Source organism: Penicillium maclennaniae (assembly GCF_028827695.1).
Source record: "Penicillium maclennaniae strain IBT 15551 chromosome Unknown utg000007l:1.0-4884863.0:1.0-4888362.0, whole genome shotgun sequence".
Classification (NCBI taxonomy): Eukaryota; Fungi; Ascomycota; class Eurotiomycetes; order Eurotiales; family Aspergillaceae; genus Penicillium; species Penicillium maclennaniae.
The window spans coordinates 2,628,827-2,649,278 of record NW_026623219.1 but is presented as its reverse complement, the minus strand read 5'-3'; the positions used below and the strand labels follow the sequence as shown (position 1 = coordinate 2,649,278).

Sequence of the window (20,452 nt, the reverse complement as noted above, 5' to 3'; positions counted from 1 at the left end):
GAAAATTGGGGTGCTGTGTAGCGAATGACGAACCAGGGATAAATAGGAAACAGAGATTGGGAAAAATTGATCCATGACCCTCAAGTTGCGACAGGTGTGGAGCACAAGGGAATGAGTCAGCACCTCTCGTTAACGTCCAACGTGAAGGTCGATCTGCTGTTCGCGCTTTGTAATGCGCGCTACCATCCGGTATTATTAAAGGTCTGACGATATGATCGAGGCCTAGGGATCACCAAATACTTGTGATGCAAGTTTTCATTCTCCTTGCCCCCCCATGCTCTTTCCAACGCTAAATGACAGCGGACAGCAGTGTGGCAGTGCATGCATGCATGGGCCCAAAGTGGAGTGCGCTAGTAAATCAGTGGGTCGGCTCCCACGACTCAGCATTGTCCGACTCATGGAAGGAATGTTCTCTCTGGCTTTTGCAAAAGTTACAGAATCCAGAGACAATGTCAAAGTGAGGATTCCGTGACTCCGCTCATGACCGAACCGAGAACGGTCAGGATTCTCGTAGCGACAATCCTAGCAGATATAAGCCTACTGCCAAGGCTACCAAGACTCTACGGTGCATTACTTTTACTTGCTGTAATTTTGCTCATCCGCAGCCTGGTCATCGACTTGTTGTCCATTGTGTTGGCCCGATCTTGGACAGCCTAAGTGGCCACGCTTACCATGGTTCTCATGAGGAGAAGTGTCTCGATCCCGCTACTAGCGATGTTCTATCGTATTTCTCGGTACCCAGAAGAAGCGCTTTGCATGCGACACCCTACCTCTCATCCTGGCAAATGATGCAACATGCAAGTAAATCAACCGCCCCTCCCCCCCCCCCTCCACATACAAGGGACGCCCGATCATCGCGAGGCGTCCAATATACGAAACTTCCAAAAGTGACACCCCACTCTGGCGTCAAGTTTACTATGTGCTAGAGTCAAGGGTCATCTATATCATTTCCCCCGGGATTATTGTCTTGGGTACCATTCACGAAGCTATGAGATCACCCCGGGTTGAACATAAGGTCCATAAGATGTCGTAGGGATGGGGAGAAAGGGGTCCAAGCCCAGAACGTCCTCTAGCTTCGATCATGCCAGTGTCTGGAAGACCAATGGCCCTAAATAGCTGAACCACGGATGGGCCAGCATAGTCCGAAGCGTACGGTTGGTTGGGTATCGTGCCTGGAGAACCCTAGTCAAAATTACGGGACGCCCGCGTACTCCTTAAGGCTGACGGGGGGAAGGCAGAGTTTAATCCCAGCCCTGTGCCCTATTTACCAGGGGGGAAGACGTAGTGTGTCATTTCCAACGTGGCGACCACCCACGCGGGTACGACAGTAATCGAGATCTGATGATCCTATTCCAAAGGTCTCCACCCGCCAACGCTCGTACTGGTATGTAAGTCTGTAAGTGGCTTACATACATATACCCGTACCACTGCGCCTTTACCAAAGTTGCCTCTCTTCGCGCCCACGTCAGGCCCTAGGCAGGTTAAGTCCGCATGAAGACCCATCGGCTTTCATGTTTCGACCCTCTTTTGCCTCTTTGTAGGTTCCAAGTTCCTTATTGTGCCCACTACTCCTACGCTGCTTCCCGACTCTTCCCCCTTTCTTCGGTCATCAGTTCGGTGAGGATGAGATCACCGAGATCGTCTCCCTTTCCATCTTAAGTCCGCTCGAGCCTTTTGGATCCAATCAACTGGTTGCACCGCCATCATTGCCCAAGCCCTTCTAACTGCCCGATCTCCCCTTCTCAATTCCTCCTTTCCTTGACCTGACTAGTGCCGGAGACTTGGGGGGGGTTTTTTCAGGGGGCTTTTAATTCCCCAGCTGTACCATTCCTACTAAGCCCAGCCCTGAACATACCAATTGTTCAGCTGGTGGCGGGGTGTCCGCGCTAGACCTTTATACTCACGAGTCGCATTGCCTTTCGACCGAGCACGGTTATGTACTAAGTCGGAAAACAAAAAAACCAAAAAGAAACAAAAGAGCATGTGTGAATCCGATCTCGTGCACTGCCATTGACTGGGCCTATGGAACACAGACTGAGGCTGTGTGTCACTTATTGCAAACGTTTTATCCCATGAGGCGAATCGCCCAAGGGTCCCGAGGTGTGTTTCTCCGAATCTCAGCCCTATTCCTTGCGCGCGCATTATCAGCCCCGTTCCACCAGTCTGACTTGCAACTAGTTCCCAGACTGCATGAGAAACTATTCTTGACAGCTCTCGCCACTTTGGATTTGCTTTAGAAGCTGGACCTTCTATCAGTGGTTAGTCTGCTTAGGAATCGGAGTTCCACGACCGATCCTTTACACTCAACTGGTTTGGGTATTGCTGCGTGAGGATCTTGATTCGATCTGCTGGTGCCCTTTTTTTTTTGCGACTTTTGGTTTTGCCGTCTCAGCTTCAGCTCTCGCCTTATGTCCACGCGCAGCGCCCCATCGAATGCGTTCTAGAATGGACCTTCGACTTGACCCTTCGCCAACCATTTTTGAATCCAAGGATCTCCACCGCCACGACAATAGATCTTCTCACATGATGCCCGATTTGCCATTCTCTTCTCACGGTCCGCTACCTATACCGTCCCGTCCCGCCATGAATACTGCGCCCCCGCCACTTCCTCCGCCCTCGAGGATCCGCGATTTGGAGAACGGTTATGACGCTGGCTGGGTGCATGGAAATCCTGGACGATCGATAAATGCACTTCCCCCAATCAATCCGAATTCGAGTTTATTTGGTGGCCATCGAAGGCCCGATGCGGTACCTAGAAGCGATCCTATGGCGGTAGATGAACTGGAAGGAAGGCACGGTGGAGTGCCAATCACACGCAGTCCTGAGGCGCAGATTAAGATTGAGCCGCCTCCTCCAACAGATGACGGATTCCCAAGTTCTATAGCTGTCAGCTCAACAGGCCCGATTCTCAAGGGCGAGCGAGACTTCTCATTGCGAAGTGTGAAGGACTCGTCAAACGCTTATGATCAGCATCTTCTTTCGAAAATTGGCAACTCGCTTTCGCCACATGGATCCCTCGGGCATGGATCAGATCACCGGGGCTCCATTGACCACCGAGGGTCCATTCCAGCACTTACTGTTCCGTCGCGTACATCTAGCAATTTGCCCTCGCCGGGGCCATCGGAAGGCTCAACTCTCGATGTGAAGTGGTACAACAGCCCTCAATCGGCTGGAGGCGTATCTCCTATGAGTAAGATGAGCTGGAAGGAGTATCTTGAAGGCGGTCGCAGCCCAAGTGTCGAGAGTACTGCTCCTTCATCGGCAATGGACTATGACTCTACATACATGCGGGATATTGGGCGACGGCGATATCGAGGAACGACACCTTCCCGAGAAGACAGCGTCAGCCTGCCCAGCCGATCAAATCGGGGAAGTTATGATCAGGCCGTATTCTCGGACATTGAAGGTGAATTTGCCCCAGATGACCCCGCGCCGCCGCGACAGTTCGTACTCCGTGAGCCTACTCCTCCGTATCCAGAGGGCTCCAAGCAGGGCATGAAGCGACGAGCATCGTCGCCTCCCCGGGAGCCTATCAGCGACGATAGAAATACCCTTCACCTGGCCACGAGCAATGGCGATCTTTCTCAACGCAGGACGAGTGGGCATCCATTCACGAATACGTTGTCGGTAAACAACAGCGGCTATCCAACTAGCCAAAGGACTCTTTCCGCTGCATCCTCCCTGAGTATTCGGACTTCCGGTTCTTACTCGTCTGCGCTGTCCATCGGAGGAAGCAGCATGACCAGCCTCTCGCCATACGACCGACCCTCTCCCGGGGGACTATCTCCCAATTCCGACCTCGACACCTATCACGAAAAGTCCATCTTAAATCCTAGCTCCCCAGTAGCACTCGTGACCATCCCCCGGGGCACCCACTCCCTCGAGCCCCCTCTCACAGACTCTACGGGCAAAGTGCCCATGGCACCCATCCTCAGCATTCCCAAGGCCCCTCTGAAGATCAGTGGTCTATACATCTGCGATTGTTGTCCCAAAAAGCCCAAGAAATTCGACAATCCAGACGATCTCCGGTAAGAATTTCCCCTCGCGCAGTTCCTTTGAACACCTGCTAACCCCATTTCAGGGCCCATGAGATGGAAAAGCAATACGCGTGCCAATACTGCAGCAACCGATTCAAAAACAAAAACGAAGCTGAGCGCCACCAAAACTCCCTCCATCTCCGTCGCCATTCCTGGTCTTGCGCCGCCCTTCGAAGCTTCCAAGCCGCCTTTCACGGCTCCGTCTCATCGTCCTGCCAAACTCCCGCCGGACCCTCTCACGACACATGCGGGTACTGTGGTGAAGAATTCACGAATTTTCCACGTCCCGATTGGGACCGTCGATTTGAACATTTGACTAGCGTGCATAAATTCGGCGAATGCAATAACGCAAAGAAGTTTTTCCGTGCGGATCACTTCCGCCAGCATTTGAAGCATAGTCATGCAGGGACAAGTGGAAAGTGGACGAACATCTTGGAGAATGCTTGCATGAAAGAGGAAGCGCCGCCCGAACCGAGAGATAGGTCTGGTTCCAGTGCTAGTGCGGCTGGTCAGGCGCAGTCGAATTCGGGATCTTTGACCTCGAATACTATCGATGAGGTTCCCAGTGAGCAATGATGAACTATGTTCGTCAAGGGCTTCTAAGGCCTGTTTTCTTGCCAGCTTTGTCGGCTCTGCTCAAGCATGAACGCCAATGGAGCCAAGCCAAACATTACACGTCTTGGTGCTTCCCCAGATTTACATATTCACTCTGTGCACCTTTCTCCAATTATGCACACTCACCTTCCTTCATCTCTCACACCATCAACTCACCTCACACTCTTCTGCACCGCAGCAGAATTACTACTGTCATCATCGACTGAACTATCCCGCCTTCCTCCTCAGCAAAGCGAAGGACAGTCCAAGGATATCACGAAGTTACACGAAATCATTTTTGCCATTTGACCGGAAGGGAGTTCTAAGTTTCCTAGGATTTGGGTATCTTATACCTGGTTGCATTACCCGGGAGGAACTATCATCCTCCAAGCGGAGTCGCTTTCTTTTATTGTCATCGGTGGAGTCGGATCACGGTGGGGGTTGGGTTTTGCGTCTCGCGTCTTGCGTCTTGCGTCTTCATTTTGTTTATACACATATTTTTCCCTTGGGATTCTTTGGCATTCCCGTTGGCCATTTTATAAATACACGTGGTACGTCAGGGCGACTGAGGCGTTGTATATATGGTATTCTACTTATTACTTCGTCGCTCCAAAACATTCGAAAAAAACCGAATCGAGAAACTATACGCGGTCCTGACTACTCTTATCTGTACATTATGTATTTCTTATATCTTATGCGGGGTGGGAAGCCGGAGAGCGAGGATGCGGACATAACCCCCAACATCGCAAGCTTCATGGTCGAGGTCATTGGAACTGAGCATACAGCAGAGAAACTTCATCTTCATTTACTTCTGGGCCGTGTCCTGCCCGGCTTAGAGCCTTAAACTTGCAAAAGGAAGCACATTGGGCCTCATTGGAGGCCGGAGGGACAGCGACATGAAGAAACCTTTTCACCTGGATTTCGCACTTCATAATGAACATTTCATGGCCTTTTAGAATCCACATACTGGCATTGCTATCTTGACCGTCCCTGACATATGTCCCACTTTCTCGTAAGCTGATCTCTGCACATTGCTCGGATGGTTTCGATTCATGTTCAGGAAGTTCTTCTGTCCACCGTACCTTCCACATCGCATCTTCCACGCCGTACGGTCCCAATGTATTTCGTAATTTCCCTTCCCTCACAACTGCGCGTTAGGCGAGATCAATTCTGGTCATCCAGAAAGAGTCCCTCATGACAAAGATGTCAGAACGATGGTGAGCAGCGCCGATGTGCTGGTTTCACGTTCATGCTAAGCTACTTCCAGGAGGTTTCCTGACCACAAAGATGCGCGATCGCCATCACCATCCTCCTCTCCCGCGCGAAGCACACCTCGCATTGAAGTCTGGGAACAAGGAAATCCGACCTTCGAATATAGTCTTCATTACACTGGTCCAGTCTCAATAAATCGTGCCGTTGCTTTGTTGGCCCGCGAAGCAAAAGGTATGAAGCGGAGTCGCTCAAGCCATGGCCACGATAGAACCAGGGAAAGCCAAACTGAGATCCATCCACCTCGGAGCGTTGAAGATCGCAGCGAGTCAATTCAACTCGTTCGATCTCGAAATCGGTCAAACCGGACGACTCGAAGCCAGAGCCAACCCCCACATAGCAATGGCCGTGAGGGCCATTACGAGAGCCATCGACACCACGGCCATCCATGTCTGTGTAGCCAAGATCATGGACATGGCCGCGATCCCTCTATACAAGAGGAACATAGGACCAGTTGGAGCACGCTATCGGATACCCTTTGCGACGACGTCTCTATTCATGGAGTGACGAAACTTCCTATAGTTACTGAGCGTCCTCTTCCTAGGATTGAGAGACGCGGACCAAGCCTCTATATTGTCAGAGAGGCTCGTGGACGCACTCGCCGGCGTGCTGGGACTCCGGATGGTGATTCTCGTATCTTTTGCCGAATTCTTTAAGGATATTGGAACTGTTGAAGACCCACAATCATGACACTGCGGAAAATGTCCTTTTAAGCCTCTGAGGCTGAGCCACTTTGGTCTTTTTTTATTCCTTTCTAATTGATTTTTCACCGTATTTTAGGGCTTGAGCTTTCTAATAGCCAAGGTGCGGAATCACCATAAGTCTAACAAGGGAGAGGGTGTTGACGATATGCACATTGTGTCAGAGTGTGCTGATCATCTTCTGGCTGGCATTGATACAATCAGCTATACCTTACTGGTCCCTTCCACGACCGGGGCATAAGGAATTTCAAGAAGCAACTCTCATTGAGTGAATTCAAAATGTAGCTGAAGAAAGCCTGATTAGCGAAAGACCTCCAGCGACAGGAAGCAAGTACCAAATTGACCTAACGTTGATGCAATGATCAAAGATACGGTACGGCTGCACACTCTATTGTCAGAAACTGAGCCACAACCACTCCCTGTGTCGAAGATGATTGATAGATATCTTGTTCCAGCAGAGATAATTGTTTCCATGTCTCCTTACTTCCTGTATGGCAATGCCGAGGTTTTGAGATATCTATCAAAGTTCAATCCGGAGCGCTGTATTAATAATTTATCAGAGATGAAAAGATGGTTCTGGCCTTTCTCTAGCGAAGTTAGGACGTGCATCAGAATGCAATGGGTCATGTGCCTTCGATTCCAGACCTGATCATGTTTTCGGTCACTTTCTTATTGATACTTTGAAGTCGTGCAATGGCAGAAATGAATTCGCTTGTGGCTGCTATCTGCCACAGATATAAAACCACCATGAAGGGTGATTTTGATTTCACCTCGCTCGGTATTACTGCTCCCTAGGAGGTTCTTACAATGGAACTTGCCGCGGAGTGCGCATGAGTGTATTAGCCCAAGTCTGGCCAAATCACTCAATTTACCACATTACAGGAACATGAACGCCATACTGACTTCGTGGATCAAAATAACACTTTTCATAGCTCTACACGGCAACAAAACATGACTGTCAAATTTGTATTCCAGACTTTAGAGTCCCCTGTTCTTTTTGCAACAAGTGTCGACTGGGGTAGAAAGTTGATTCTTCTCGCAATATTTATCAAGGATAATGTCTTACGAGATTGTACATCGTAAGACTCCGAAAAGAGCTGAGCCCCGATACTATTATTCAATGAACAAACCGTACTGAAACATTCTATTAGTGATACTAGACCCCTAGCATACGTACATCTACTCAGTAACACTGTCCTGGATACTCCGCAATGCACTACTCTTATGCCCAGGATCAATCGCAGCCGCGTTCCTCGCCCTCCTCCTCGCATCCGTCCAGAGCATAAACTCCCCGTAACTCTTCGGCATGACGTTGACATCCCCCTCAACCAAGAAAGTATAGTTGAACATACCAGTCGACTTCTTCGTTCCATGCTCCACGTCCCGAACCTTGGAATCGACGCGCACCTGCACACGGGTGAACTTACCCCCGTCTTCACGCTCCTCAGGCTCAGTGTACGCTATCGTGGCGCGCAGATAGAGCACGCTGCCGACAGGTACGGGGTTCTCGAAAGTTGAGGGGTCAAGAGCGAGGAAGTTGGGCCGAGCGTGCGCGAAGGAGGCAGCGCAGCAGAAGGCTAGCTCAAAGGTTTGTTTCAGGAGGAAACCACCGAAGATCATGAAGTTGTGGCGGTTGCGGTATTGGGGTTGCATAATCATGGCGGATTTGAGAACGGTGTCGCTCATGTAGACTTGGTTGTTGGGGCGGGTAGCGGGGACTTGGGGGTCTGCAGTTGTTAGGTATACGTTGGTGTGGATTCTGCAGGATGGGTTGCTCACTCGGATAGGACATCTCTTTTGTCCACATTGCGTGGATTAGGTCGCTTTCCTCGGCGTCAGGAGACGTCTCAAGGAGACTGCGAGTGCGGAGAGCCTTTTTGGCTTTGGAATTCTCTTCGCCTTTCCTGAAGAACTCTTTCTCCTCTTCCGTCTCGATGATCAGGGGTGCCACAGGAACGGGCCTATTAACGATTAGTATGAGGTACATAGTACCGACTATGAACACTTACTTCTTAGTAACCGGGTCTAGCGACACCATTGTGAAAGCACAGGTTATCAGAACGTCTTCAGGCTTCGCAGGTTCACCCTCTGCCCGAGCCTTAGACACCTGGCATGAAATCTCCATACTGGATCGTCCCGTCGCATAGGATACCCGACCAGTAAGCTCAAGATCGCTTATCTCCATTAGCGGATGCTCAATAGTGATACGATCAACAGCAGCAGTCACAGTACTGACGCCATCACCAGTGTGGCGGTACGCAACAATACCCGCAAGAGCATCGAGGTCCATCAACAAAGAGCCAAGTCGGATGTGACCGCTAGAATTGAGGTAGTGGTCCAAGAGCCACTTATCTTGACCCAAAGGCAATACCTGTATCAAGCGTCTTAACGAAAGAATCTTAATGTTTGAACTTTTTGAGAATACATACAGCACTGTAAAAGCTGTCGGACGTCTTCTTCGGCGTCAAATCCGGCTTCACTCTCGGTGCCTCGGGCTCACCATCCTTCGCAGCCTTTGCGGCTTCCCGACTGGCCGTCAAAGCATCAATCCAAGCCGTCTTGACGCGCATCGGCATCCAGGTAGGTCTGAACGCGGCATTTGTTGGCGTGGAGTGGAAGTCCCGAGGATGCGAGCTGGGCAATTGCGTGGCGGCGACAGCGCGTACAGGCAGCACAACCGCCGAGAGCTTCTTTGAGCGGACAATCGCAGTCCTTGTTCCTGCGAGACTAAACATTTTGCGTATATGCTAGGGTGTAGATGGAAGAATGAAGATAGCTATGACGACGAAGCCGAGAGATGCCCACAGTCGCTCCTAATCGGGTTAGCGCTCGGCAATCCGGAGATTCTCGGGGCCAAAGTGCCGAACATTTCGGGTTGTATAGTTCTCGTTGGTAATAAGGTGTGACAGAATTTTTATTTAATTGAGATTTAAATGCGGATAATGTCTGATCCATTTGCTCTATGGTCTGGAAGTTCGCTGTGATTTAGTAGAATGCCAGCCGCAGATGTCGGAAATCAGTCAACCCGAATCGGCGTACCGGCAGACCACCACGGCTTAACCCCTGTGCGGCGGAAGCTTGGCCTGTGTAGAGAAATAAATATATGCTTTTATATATATATATATATATATACGCTTGTGTGTATGTCCATTTGCAGTCAGGGTTCCTCAACCGTGAAGCTCTCAAACAAGATCTGGCTCGAGATCATTGGTCAGATACTTCCAAGAGCATCTATATGAAGTCAATCAAGACACAAAAGAATTTCTCCCGAACAATCTTCAGCTCATAAAGTCCCAATCCAAACAATTCAAGCCATTTGCAATCATGAGTGATCCCACCAACCCGAATATTAAGTCCAAAAATACTCCGCAACGGGGCCTGTACCAGCGCGAGGACTTCCAAAAGGGTCAATCAAGGCCAAACACCACTCTTTAACACCAGTATTCTATATATTAATCTCCTCGAAATGTTTCCTTTCAACGAATTAACAACAGCCAAGCCCCCCAAAGCATGAAGAATAAGCCAAAGAAAAGCTCTCCCGAAGGAGGCTGGTACTATGCATCCTCCAACGCCGGAATGTCAAACACCCACCTCACAAACAGACAATCCTTCTATCGACACCGCATCATCCCCAGCCGTCTAGTCGACACGATCAACCGTGACACCGGCACCGAAATATTCGGTCAACTTTTCTCTGCCCTCATAGGCTTCGCCCCGATTGGAATCAACAAGATCAATCACCCAGCCGGCGAAGCAGCCGTTTCGCAAGTCGCCGGAGAACTCAATCTGCGCTACTGCCTCTCCACGGCAGGAAATACATCAATTGAAAAAGTCGCCGAGGCAAACGAGTCCGCTGTCAACTTTACATGCCCCACGACGACGAACTAACGTTGTCGTTGTGGAATCGGGCATGGAACGCGGGCTTCGACACTTTGATTCTAAAGACGGGTACATGGCAACTTGGCTAGAGACATGACGATGTTGCGACCTAGATTCACGCTTTCTATTGTGGTTTTGGTGCTGAATTGGGTCTGACGGATCCTGTTTGCCGGAAACGCCGTGCGGGGGATGGCATTGATCCGCACAAGGATATTTTGGCGGCGAGTACGGAATGGATTGATTCTGTCTGGCATGGACGGGCGTGATTGTGGGAGATATGCCCGTGGCTGATTGAGCAATGGAAAAGGTTTTCGGGCGAGCGGCCGTTTGCGATTAGGGGTTTCGGAGTGTGAAGGATATGAGAATAGTGTTGACCTGGGAGTGGACGGTATTGTGGTGAGTAGTCTTGCTGGAGGGCAGATTGGTGGGGCTGTTGCTAGACTTGATGCTCTGGAGGAGATTGTTGAGGTCGTTGGGGAGAAGATCTATATTATGGCTGATTCGGGGGTGAGAGGGGCGAGTGATGTTATTAAGATGCTTGCACTTGGTGCGAAGTTTGCGTTTGTGGGCAGGTTGTGGATTTAGGAGTTGAGTATTACGGGGGAGGATTTTGACAAAGAGAAGTTGGTAAGTTTTCTTTGCCTACTTGGAGTGTTGAGAATCTGTATGCTAATGATTGTACAGAGTCGGGTCCAAAGTCTTACTCGTTGTCCCGAGAAGGTTCTGTGATGGTCTTGAATTGCAGTAGATAGAAGTCATTGACTACACGTGTGCTTTGTTTCTCTCAAGGAAATCTTGTTCTAATTGTACATGGTGACATGGTGGGCCGTTCTAAGGCATATGAAGTGTTTGTAATGTGTGCAAAGAGGCTGCAGCTCTAAGTGCAAGAAACGAAGGTATTATCTCGCCGGAGATGTTCGGGCGGTATGTGCAATGGGTATCACCCACATGGAACGAATGTCGGTGAGTGGGACGAGATGGTCTCGGAACGTATGCGCCAGACTCAAGGGTATGAACAAAAAACGCCGGTATGAACTGTGGACAATGTGCAATGAAATGTTGAAGATCGAGGATGGCAGAGGCTGCAATAGCAAATGGCGAGAAATCGATGATTGAGATGAGGACGCGTTATGCTTATAGGAAGAGTATAGATGCAACGGTCATGAGCAGCGAAGAGCCCAGGCCGAGAGAGAGATGGGACGCCGAGCCAGTGGCAACAGCCGTCGTGGAAGTCGAGCCTGACACAGCAGCAGCATTCGTAGAGCTTTCGGTGGCCGCGGCAGTGGAATTGGTTTCGGTGGTGCTAGTGGAAGACAAGGTGCCATTTACAGACGTGGAATTGACCAGTCGTCCTCCAAAGCCGATCCGTACGTTATCGAAGTCGAAGACAGTGTAAACATTCTTCAAGAAAACGTCTCCGACAAGCCAAGTGTCTGCTCCAGCAGATTGGTGGCCAACAATGGTTGAAACACAACCACCGGTGCTGGACGCGCCGATGTAATCCTCCGGCTCAATAGAGTACTTTATACCAGAGAATTCAAACTCCAGAGTGGCCTTCGTGTTACAAGGAATGATATAGTTCTCATCCGACTTCGAGGAACCGGGGATAAGGGCGAAGAGAGAAGCTGCGTCAGCCGGGGGGATCAGAATATAGGTGGTGCCAGTGTCGATGGTGGCGGACTTTCCGCTGAAGTTGACGGCTTGGCCGTTCACGTAAACATCATCGAGGGGAATGGTCCAGCGGTTTTGATTGGTCGCAGTGTAGCTGATATTACCATCAAACTTGGCATTATCAATAGTACCAAAATTGACCTCGCCGTCCTTCACATCGTCCGCAGCACGCGACAAACTAAAGCCGACAACGTTGGAGCTAAGCAAAGCCTTCGAGGCAACAACGTCCATGAAGGAAGGAATAGTCCAGCCATCGACATGCGATCGCCCCAAGCCCAAAATGCCGTCAATGGGGTAGTTTGCAAATGACTTAGCCACCGACCATGCCGATCCGAAAGTGAATGTCACATCCATATCCGCAACGGACCATATGTCCTGCCCCAGATCCATCGATACGTTTCCGCTTCCGTAACCGATGCTGTAGGAGGAGCTGTTCGAGATGTAGCTGCTCGACTCAGACTTATTCCATGTATGATGACTCGTACAGATGCTGTCCGTGCAGCTAGTGCCGAAAACCCAACTGCTAGGGGAACCGGTATCCAAGGCGAGCCACATTTCCTCCTTTTGTGAACCAACTTGCACTACGGCGAAGTAAGAATAGTCCAATCCATCTTGGTCTAGTGGCGCACTGTGCGGTAAAGTCGGTATATTGGCTTCGACGATTGAGTAGGTGTCGCGACGAACGGAGGCTTTCTTGATGTCGAAGGTCAGTGGCTTCTTGACGGAGATATCATCCTCGGCTGAAGGAAGCAGAGTCCATGGCATGAAGCGGCGCAATACACCAGTTTCCACTTTCAATTCCCACGGGTAGAAGGCGTGCACGCCGGTCGAAAGGCCGGCGACGAGCAGACATGGTGAAAAACGCATGATCTCGAGAAGAATCTAAAGGCGCAGGAACTCGAACGACATCGGATCAACAGATAGCAGCTTCGGTGAGGAATCCCTCAAGCTGCGGAGTGTCGTGTAATGGCTGATGGGCGAGCTAGCTTGGTGATGATCGGCGGAAAATTCGCGAGCTCGGTCCAGAAGATCGAATCGAGAATCACGCAATATACAGACGGCTGAAAAGCAAGACAACAAGTAATAAATACAGCAAAGAAAAGGAACGACGAGAATGACGAGGTTTGGAAGTGAAGTGAAGGTCGAATTGCAAATGTGAGGGGGAGGCCAGTTGGATCTCCCCAGAACCAGTGGACCACTGAACCACCGAGCCAGTGCACCTGTGCAGGAGGCAAATACTCCCCTGACAAGTCCGCTATCGCCCTGAATGGGTTGGTGTAGTGGGTCCCTAAGGACCGTTCAAGCTGTGATCGTCTGTTCGGTCGGAGCTAGCCTGGCACTAGACATCGTTACTTTCTTGGGTTTCTAGTAAAACTTGGAATCCCGGGCTACAAAAGGCCTAAAGAAAGGAGTTTAAGATTGCATCTACGGTGGAGACCTAGTCTGACTGATTTCCTAGATCATGATAGTTCTGAGCTCGAGTCTGGAGGGTGGTACAAGTGTTCACGTTAACGTTCATCCTTGCGCACGAGTCCACGGCTTCTTCAGGGGTTCAGTTCCAACTTCCACCATTTCCTTGAACTGGTCATTCCTGCATGAGCAGAGGTCTAGACTCGCTTGAACAGATCATCAGCACTTGGATGCTTCATTGGGCTGAAATTAGACCAGTCGTGTGGCCTACTTGCCCCAATTCATTGCGTGGCTATGGGCCTCGCTCCCCGTTGCAAACTGGCTAGATGCAGATCCTGTGCGACGATCTGTGTTTACAACCCCGATTCCGAACGCTGATCTTGGAGCTGGTCGGAAGTTCCAATAATAGCTTCATGCGACCGGTGCAGTTCTGCTGCCTAGGGAGATCCTGCGCCGAGGTTTTTTTTTTTTGCCATCATTATGGGGCGCACCCGCCGCCTGAAACATACGATTGATCAGATTACGCACGCATAACTCCACTGACCAGCTGGGCACCGTAGATCATCAATGATGATAGTCAATGGATATTGTCAAAAACGTAGCCACAATGCATCAGAATGGAGTAGCTAGTATTGAACTATCAAAGTTGGGTAATACAGATAACTCGGTGCCCCATCCACGGGTGCCCGTCTAGGCCAGGACAGGGGGTCTAGACCACATCCCTAGATCAGTTTGACAGGTTCTAGCCTAGCAACAATCCAGACCTAATGTCACTCTTCTTCAATGGCGTGTCTTGGTGACTATCTCATCGATTGAGGGTGTTGTTCTTCGCCCAGGTATGGTGCTAGTCTGGTCTGCGGATACGCGCATGGATCGAGCTCCAGCGTTTGTGGATACACTGTTAATATTCTCAACGACATCGAAGACAATACTTTTCTCATACAGGGGAAGTGCGGCTCACAAGACATGTCAGAACGTCGACGCAGATGATCTGCATAGGCTACCTGAGGCTGCATTGTAGGACAGAAACCCCGGACCAGACACCGAGTGCATATCGATGCTGCAGGTTACATAGTCAGACCACAGTAGATATACCCCACCGAACACCAGACTTGCAACGGTCTGGAAGAAGACTCATAGAGCCTAAAGACATATAGAGGCTGGTCACACAGCCTTTAGGTCTATTTGCCGGATCGGGAGAGACCGGAATGTCACCTCAGACCTGAAGCGCTAGGGTGATAGAGTCACCATCCATTGGAAGAATCACACCCGCACCCATCGCTTTCAGAAAAATCTTGTTCGCCCTGGGATGAAAGAGAACACTCAACATTTTTCCATCCATCAGTTGTCCGAATTGCAACGGGGGTGGTTTGTCCGGTTCAGCGCCACGCTAATTATAGTGTCTATCTATGAATCACGCCCAGTATTCACCGTCACCTGGGGAATGAGTTGAACGTTGTAAATCTGCAAGTATCTGTTCTTTTCAAGTAAATACATACCGAGGCAATCGACATCCTTTCCCAACAAATTTCCTCTAATCATTGAAGAAGCGGATCGCACCACCCCCTTCTGATTCCACAATCTCGGAGGAGCGTAAATAAAAACCCGCCCTATGACATACCTGGGACCACATCCCTGAGTCCGGAGACACAAGACTGGCCGGACCCTACGTCACGCCATACTCGCCTAACCGAATTCATCCGCTGGTAGCAGTAAACCGAGCTAATTGGATAGTCTGAAGACAGATCATCCCGAGTCTCATGACCTCGGGACCGGTAGCTCGGGTTGACATAGAGTATAACCTAGAGGTGTCGGGTATTTTGTAGATCTTTAATTGCGTAGATCGTTTCGGAGGCTAGCGTGGTGTACCTCGGTAACATGAAATTTGGCAGATGGCGCGAACGTTGATGGGCTAATCACAGAGTAAAAAAACGTTGTCGAAGGGATATGAGAAAGCTCGGCATCGGAAGAGTATTTCCATTTGGATACTAGAAATTTCCTATGTTTAGAGGTCACGTTGGAGCTCATTTGTGGCAACCCTCGTGCGATAGTAAATAGATAAGAAGGAAGTGATAAAGAAGAAAATTACACAAGCGCTAGTTGAACAGACCCTCTTAACGACAAAGAGGTGCCTCGCACAAAAAAAAAAAGTCATCAAAGGCCGTTAAGGACACACACAGTCAAGGTATCAAAACCCCCCTACTTACGCGCGACCTCCTTGGGCCCGAGAACATCATCCAAAAACCCAGTCCACAGCTCCTTGATGATGCCCGTCTCGGTATGTTTGCCGTTAGTCCGGCGCTGAACCTCCTCGCCAACGCGCGAGCGATCCACAGCCTCAGTAAGTGAGAATGGGTCGATGTCAACGGAGTGATTGTCGACAACTTCGCTCATTGGAGAGGCAGCGACGACGCCGGCACCGGAGACTGTGTAGATCTGGGGCTTCATGGGTGGGGCGGAGGGGGAGGTGGACTCGTGGTGCGAGTAGAGATCGGAAAGGACCGGGATTTGAGCCAGGCGGGATGTGCGGGTTTCCATGTCGGACATGATGGGCATGTAGACTGAGATCGACTGTGGAGGAGTCACCAACTGCTTTGGAGGAGCGGGATGTGTTGAATTGGCGAGTGGATTGACTGTTTGCAAGGATTAGTTAGGGTCTGAAGAGGAGGTGCATATGGTTGGCCATATGAATTCATGTGGGTTGATAGAATTTGATCACTTACTCTGCGAAGGCATTGCTGTTGATGCGGCGCATGGCAATGCTGAATGCACGAGACTGGAGGACATCGTGGTTGGAGAGGCGCTCGATCAGCTGTGAATTGGTTAGATGGCTGACCATGACGTCAGACAGATGGACAAGATACGAACCTCGGACTTGCTGCCAGCAGCACGGAGAGAGCGTCTTTGGCATTCCGTTTTGAGGTCCGGAAGGCTGCGAGCGGCATAGAGAGAGGCCTTGTCGGCAGGGTTGGCGGGCTGAGCAGACTGAACGCCAGTGATGTGAAGACCACGACGAGCAGGGGCGGCGATGGGTTGCTGAGAAAGCTGGCGCAGAGCGCGCAGGGATGTATGACGAGGCGCAGCCATTGTGAAAGTAATGTAAGTTTGTATAGAGCTGCCTAGATAGGCCGGGGTAGGGTGAAGCACAAGTAGTTATAGGAAGTTCCGGGAGAGATAGGAAGGACCGGGAGGAAGTCCAGTGGTCAGAATCAGAAAAATCTCAGAATGGACGGAAAAGGAGAAAGGACAACAACAGGCTCCTTTATAGCTGTGAGTAAGAGAGCCGGGGAAATCGTTGGGGAGAGCTATGAAACCCACCTCTTGGCGGTCTGGACCCGTTTTCCGATAGCGTGGATCCACGGAGGGTGAAGTGTTGACGTCTTCTACACAGGGGTAGTATCGGTGAAGACTCGAGAGCAGCTGAACCAAGGCAGAGACCGAGATGAAAGAGGGGAACCCAAGGTTTAACATGCTTTATATAGGGAGAAAGTACAACATCCCCCGATTCAACAGTTCCGGTGTAATGAGATCTACGACGTAAAAAAGTACCGGATACCTGATCCTCGGGAGGGTGTCTACGGGGTACACTGGGTACCCACTCAAGGTGACCAGGTGACTCGATGTACCGGGTACTTCTCCTACTTTCCACTCCGCGCGCATCCTTTCCACTCTATCGCGGATCCCCACCCTCCACGCCTATTATTGGGTATTCTTTTCCCGCTCGCTGCACGATGCAGCAATGGCTCCACTAGGGAAACCCGGAGAGCCTTCCTTCCCTCCGGAAGTGGCCCTGATCCCCAATCACCGCCCTGCAACTGGCTACGAAGCCTTCAGAAACGGGCCTTCTTCCCCGCCCTACTGTAGAATCCGCGTCAGCCATTCGTGATCACCCCAACCGTCAAGATCGCCTGACTTTCAAGCGGTGAGACACACGTGTCGCTAGTGACTCGCCGTGCTTGATACTTTTCCTACTGATGTACAAATACCTTAACACTTACCTAACAAAGCGACCTGTTTCTTCTCATCAGAGGACCTCTCCGTCTTATTCACTATTGCAGTATCTCGGTGAGACTCTGCATATCTTCGCGGTCCTCACGGATGCCTCGGATTCCGATGTCGTGATCCCAGATCCTGGACGCTACGGTGGCGCAGCTATCCTCATTCTGCCATGGGCTAGGGGCAACAAAATTGCAAGGGCAACTACCGTCTTGGCGGGATTCCAAGCAATCCTCCAGAGATTATCCCCCTGGGTGAAGCTATCCCTAGATTGAGAGCAGTGCACTTGATTGGGGAAGCCATGCAATGTGTGTGTTTCCCAAAATATATACTCTACTCTCAAGACCAGTCGCTCAGATTTGCCAATCGCACCTCCGTACTTTCCTGTTCAGCTGATCCCATCTCAAAGCTTGGCTCCTCGCCCTTTAGCTATGGTCCGAGCGTATGGGTGCGAGCGGGATGCCGGAACAAGATGATCTATATCTCCCGTGTGCACAAACTCAGGAGAGGCCTGGTCCAGGGATGTGATGCCGATGTTTCGCATCGCCGTTTCTAATTCATCTCGCATGACTAGTGGGAACCAATTAGATTCGCATAGTCTATCGCGCCACACGCTGATCTTCACTTACTATCAATCAAATGCTCCACTCCTTCTTGGCCGTAGTTTGTCGCGAATAACATGCTTCGTCCCATACCCACGGCTGTTGCGCCCAGGCATACGGCCTTAAGGATGTCGGTACCGCGGCGGATACCGCTGTCCACGTAGACTTCCATCTTCTCGAATACCTCTGGGTATCGTCGATGGATCTCAAGGAGGGTGATGATTGACGGCGGGCTGGTATCGAGGTTTCGGCCGCCGTGATTGCTGAGTAGGATTCCGTCTAGGCCGGCTTTCATGGCCAGCATGGCGTCGTCGGCAGACATCACACCTTTGAGACATACCGGCTTGTGAGTGTGTTGTCGCACCCACTTGAGATCTTCCCAAGTCAGGCCGGGATCGATGAAGCCGGCCATGACTCGCCCAAGGCCGCCTCCTTTCTTGTCGTTCTGCGCCTTCGAGGGCGACATGGGGACCGACAGGCTCTCGTCAGCCTTGACGCGTTCGTCGGCTTCGCGTTTGCCGGGCCAAGCAGCATCGACGGTCACGAAAATGGCTTTGATGTTGGGGTTGGCTGAACATTGACGTAATAGAGCAGCGGATTTTTCGCGGTCGCGATTGACGTACAACTGGAAGAAGAAGCTGGTAGAAGGGGCGGCTGTCGTCAATTCGTCCATGGTATAGGATGAATTATTGGAAATCTGACGAAGCATCAGTACAATGGGTCCTTGGAACCCTCAGTCCGAAAAATACCTACACCCTGCATAATGCCTTTATTTTCACAAGCCCTCGCTATAGCACACTCTCCATCGGAATGAATCAGTTTTGCCATTGCCGCCGGACTGACGAAAAGTGGCAGCTTGTAATCGCCTCCCAAAATCTTCGTACGAACGTTGACCTCGCGAACGTTTCTCAACACCCGCGGACGGAACCATATCCGGTCAAAGCACGACTTATTAGCATCTCGTGTGATCAAATCTGTCGCCGCGCTCGAGTAGAACGCCCATGTTTTGCTATTCGCCGTCTTTGACGCGACAATCTCAAAATCATGCGAGTTGATCAATGTTTCCAGCGGTGGCTTCTCGTTATCCAAGAGCACTTGTGGGTTCTGGTCTGGTGGAGGCTTAATCCATTCTTCACCAATTGTAGACTCATCAAGGACGCCTTTGAGTTTGTCGGCGCTCAAGTTGTTCTTTAATACGCCGGGCGCGTGGACTTCTGAATAGGCTTCTGTTGCGTCTCGACCTGCATACTTCAAGATGACTGTTGATTCCATCAATCAAGTGAATTTCGTATAGTGAGATTCCACTGGAAGATGCGTACTTGTAGATCCACCGGGATGTTCCTCCAAAAAGTCCGTCACGTCCCACACCAGGTTGTCGACCACAATCCAGCAGTCTTCGGGACTGTTGTGTTCTGCGATGTGCTTCGTGGACAGAAGCTTCTGGTCTGACATTTGGTCGAGCCTTTGTTCCTCCACAATCGAGGTATTTTGAATCGTACTGATAACGCTTCCAGTCTTGAGTCAAGGAAATGCAACGCAGGCGTTGTTGGCGACGGACGATGAGAGAATTCGGGAAGGAGGGAATTTTGTCTAGCCAGAGACCACTAAATACTCAGCAAGGACCTCTTGCTCCAAGAAAGATGTGATCGCGGTCGATCTCCGTATGGCCAACGTGGGTCCACTGCGGCAATGTCCCCGGACTTACCCCGGACTTGCCTTCACCTTTCGTCGCAATGGATGTATCTTGGGGGCACTTGAATATATCTCTAGAGACCGATACTCCCATCTCTTCCCTTATCATTGCAACGGGACACGTTGTTCTCGGCCACTTCGAGACTCGTTGAACCGCTTCTGACACGTTTCCGACCAGACTTTCTCAACAGCAAACATCCGAAAGTCTTCCTTCGAGGAGCTCGGCATTCACTTTCCTTGGAGTTTCATCGGCAATGTGGGATGCAAGACATTGACCACCAGGCTCGGGGTATCACCGACCGAATGCGGAGTTCTCTCCGGGTTTATGACTGCTCTGGTCGCGTCGCGTCCCAGGGCCAGATTACATAAGAGGTGATCATGGCATCCTTTTCAATTCCGTCGCACCGTTGCATGGCGAACACCAAGTCGTCGGGATTTATGAGCCCCTGCAAATGTGATTATATCCAAGAACTCCTGGACGCTGTGTATTGACCGTTAGCTGTATGGCAGCCATCGGAAACCCTTACTCAAGCCTTCGTTCATTCGTTCTCTATCATGTAGATTCACCCCGTTACTAGATCCTCGAATAGTGAATACTGGA

General features: G+C 50.6%; 7 protein-coding genes across 7 annotated transcripts; 2 read left to right on the top strand and 5 right to left on the bottom strand.

The window, feature by feature from the left end:
* Positions 1-2,433: 2,433 nt before the first annotated feature.
* Positions 2,434-4,613, top strand: znfA (putative C2H2 finger domain protein; the record flags this gene model as incomplete). Its single annotated transcript, XM_056969868.1, has 2 exons — positions 2,434-4,028; positions 4,082-4,613. The coding sequence occupies 2 exons, from the start codon at positions 2,434-2,436 to the stop codon at positions 4,611-4,613; spliced, it is 2,127 nt and encodes a 708-aa protein (XP_056819900.1).
* A 1,275-nt stretch (positions 4,614-5,888) lies between these two features.
* N7477_008204 (uncharacterized protein) lies at positions 5,889-6,290 on the bottom strand (the record flags this gene model as incomplete). The annotated part of the gene is made up of 1 exon (XM_056969867.1): positions 5,889-6,290. One exon carries the CDS (start codon positions 6,288-6,290, stop codon positions 5,889-5,891), a length of 402 nt encoding a protein of 133 aa, XP_056819899.1.
* Positions 6,291-7,780: 1,490 nt separating this feature from the next.
* Positions 7,781-9,336, bottom strand: N7477_008203 (putative acyl-CoA thioester hydrolase; the record flags this gene model as incomplete). The annotated part of the gene is made up of 4 exons (XM_056969866.1): positions 7,781-8,328; positions 8,381-8,562; positions 8,611-8,972; positions 9,031-9,336. The coding sequence occupies 4 exons, from the start codon at positions 9,334-9,336 to the stop codon at positions 7,781-7,783; spliced, it is 1,398 nt and encodes a 465-aa protein (XP_056819898.1).
* A 589-nt stretch (positions 9,337-9,925) lies between these two features.
* Positions 9,926-10,489, top strand: N7477_008202 (uncharacterized protein; the record flags this gene model as incomplete). The annotated part of the gene is made up of 2 exons (XM_056969865.1): positions 9,926-10,007; positions 10,101-10,489. 2 exons carry the CDS (start codon positions 9,926-9,928, stop codon positions 10,487-10,489), a joined length of 471 nt encoding a protein of 156 aa, XP_056819897.1.
* Positions 10,490-11,614: 1,125 nt separating this feature from the next.
* Positions 11,615-13,018, bottom strand: N7477_008201 (Aspartic-type endopeptidase ctsD; the record flags this gene model as incomplete). The annotated part of the gene is made up of 1 exon (XM_056969864.1): positions 11,615-13,018. One exon carries the CDS (start codon positions 13,016-13,018, stop codon positions 11,615-11,617), a length of 1,404 nt encoding a protein of 467 aa, XP_056819896.1.
* A 2,742-nt stretch (positions 13,019-15,760) lies between these two features.
* On the bottom strand, positions 15,761-16,648 carry N7477_008200 (SAP domain-containing protein; the record flags this gene model as incomplete). Its single annotated transcript, XM_056969863.1, has 3 exons — positions 15,761-16,194; positions 16,334-16,373; positions 16,430-16,648. The coding sequence occupies 3 exons, from the start codon at positions 16,646-16,648 to the stop codon at positions 15,761-15,763; spliced, it is 693 nt and encodes a 230-aa protein (XP_056819895.1).
* Positions 16,649-17,960: 1,312 nt separating this feature from the next.
* On the bottom strand, positions 17,961-19,611 carry N7477_008199 (FMN-dependent alpha-hydroxy acid dehydrogenase; the record flags this gene model as incomplete). Its single annotated transcript, XM_056969862.1, has 4 exons — positions 17,961-18,127; positions 18,187-18,856; positions 18,913-19,418; positions 19,479-19,611. The coding sequence occupies 4 exons, from the start codon at positions 19,609-19,611 to the stop codon at positions 17,961-17,963; spliced, it is 1,476 nt and encodes a 491-aa protein (XP_056819894.1).
* Between the last annotated feature and the right edge of the window lie 841 nt (positions 19,612-20,452).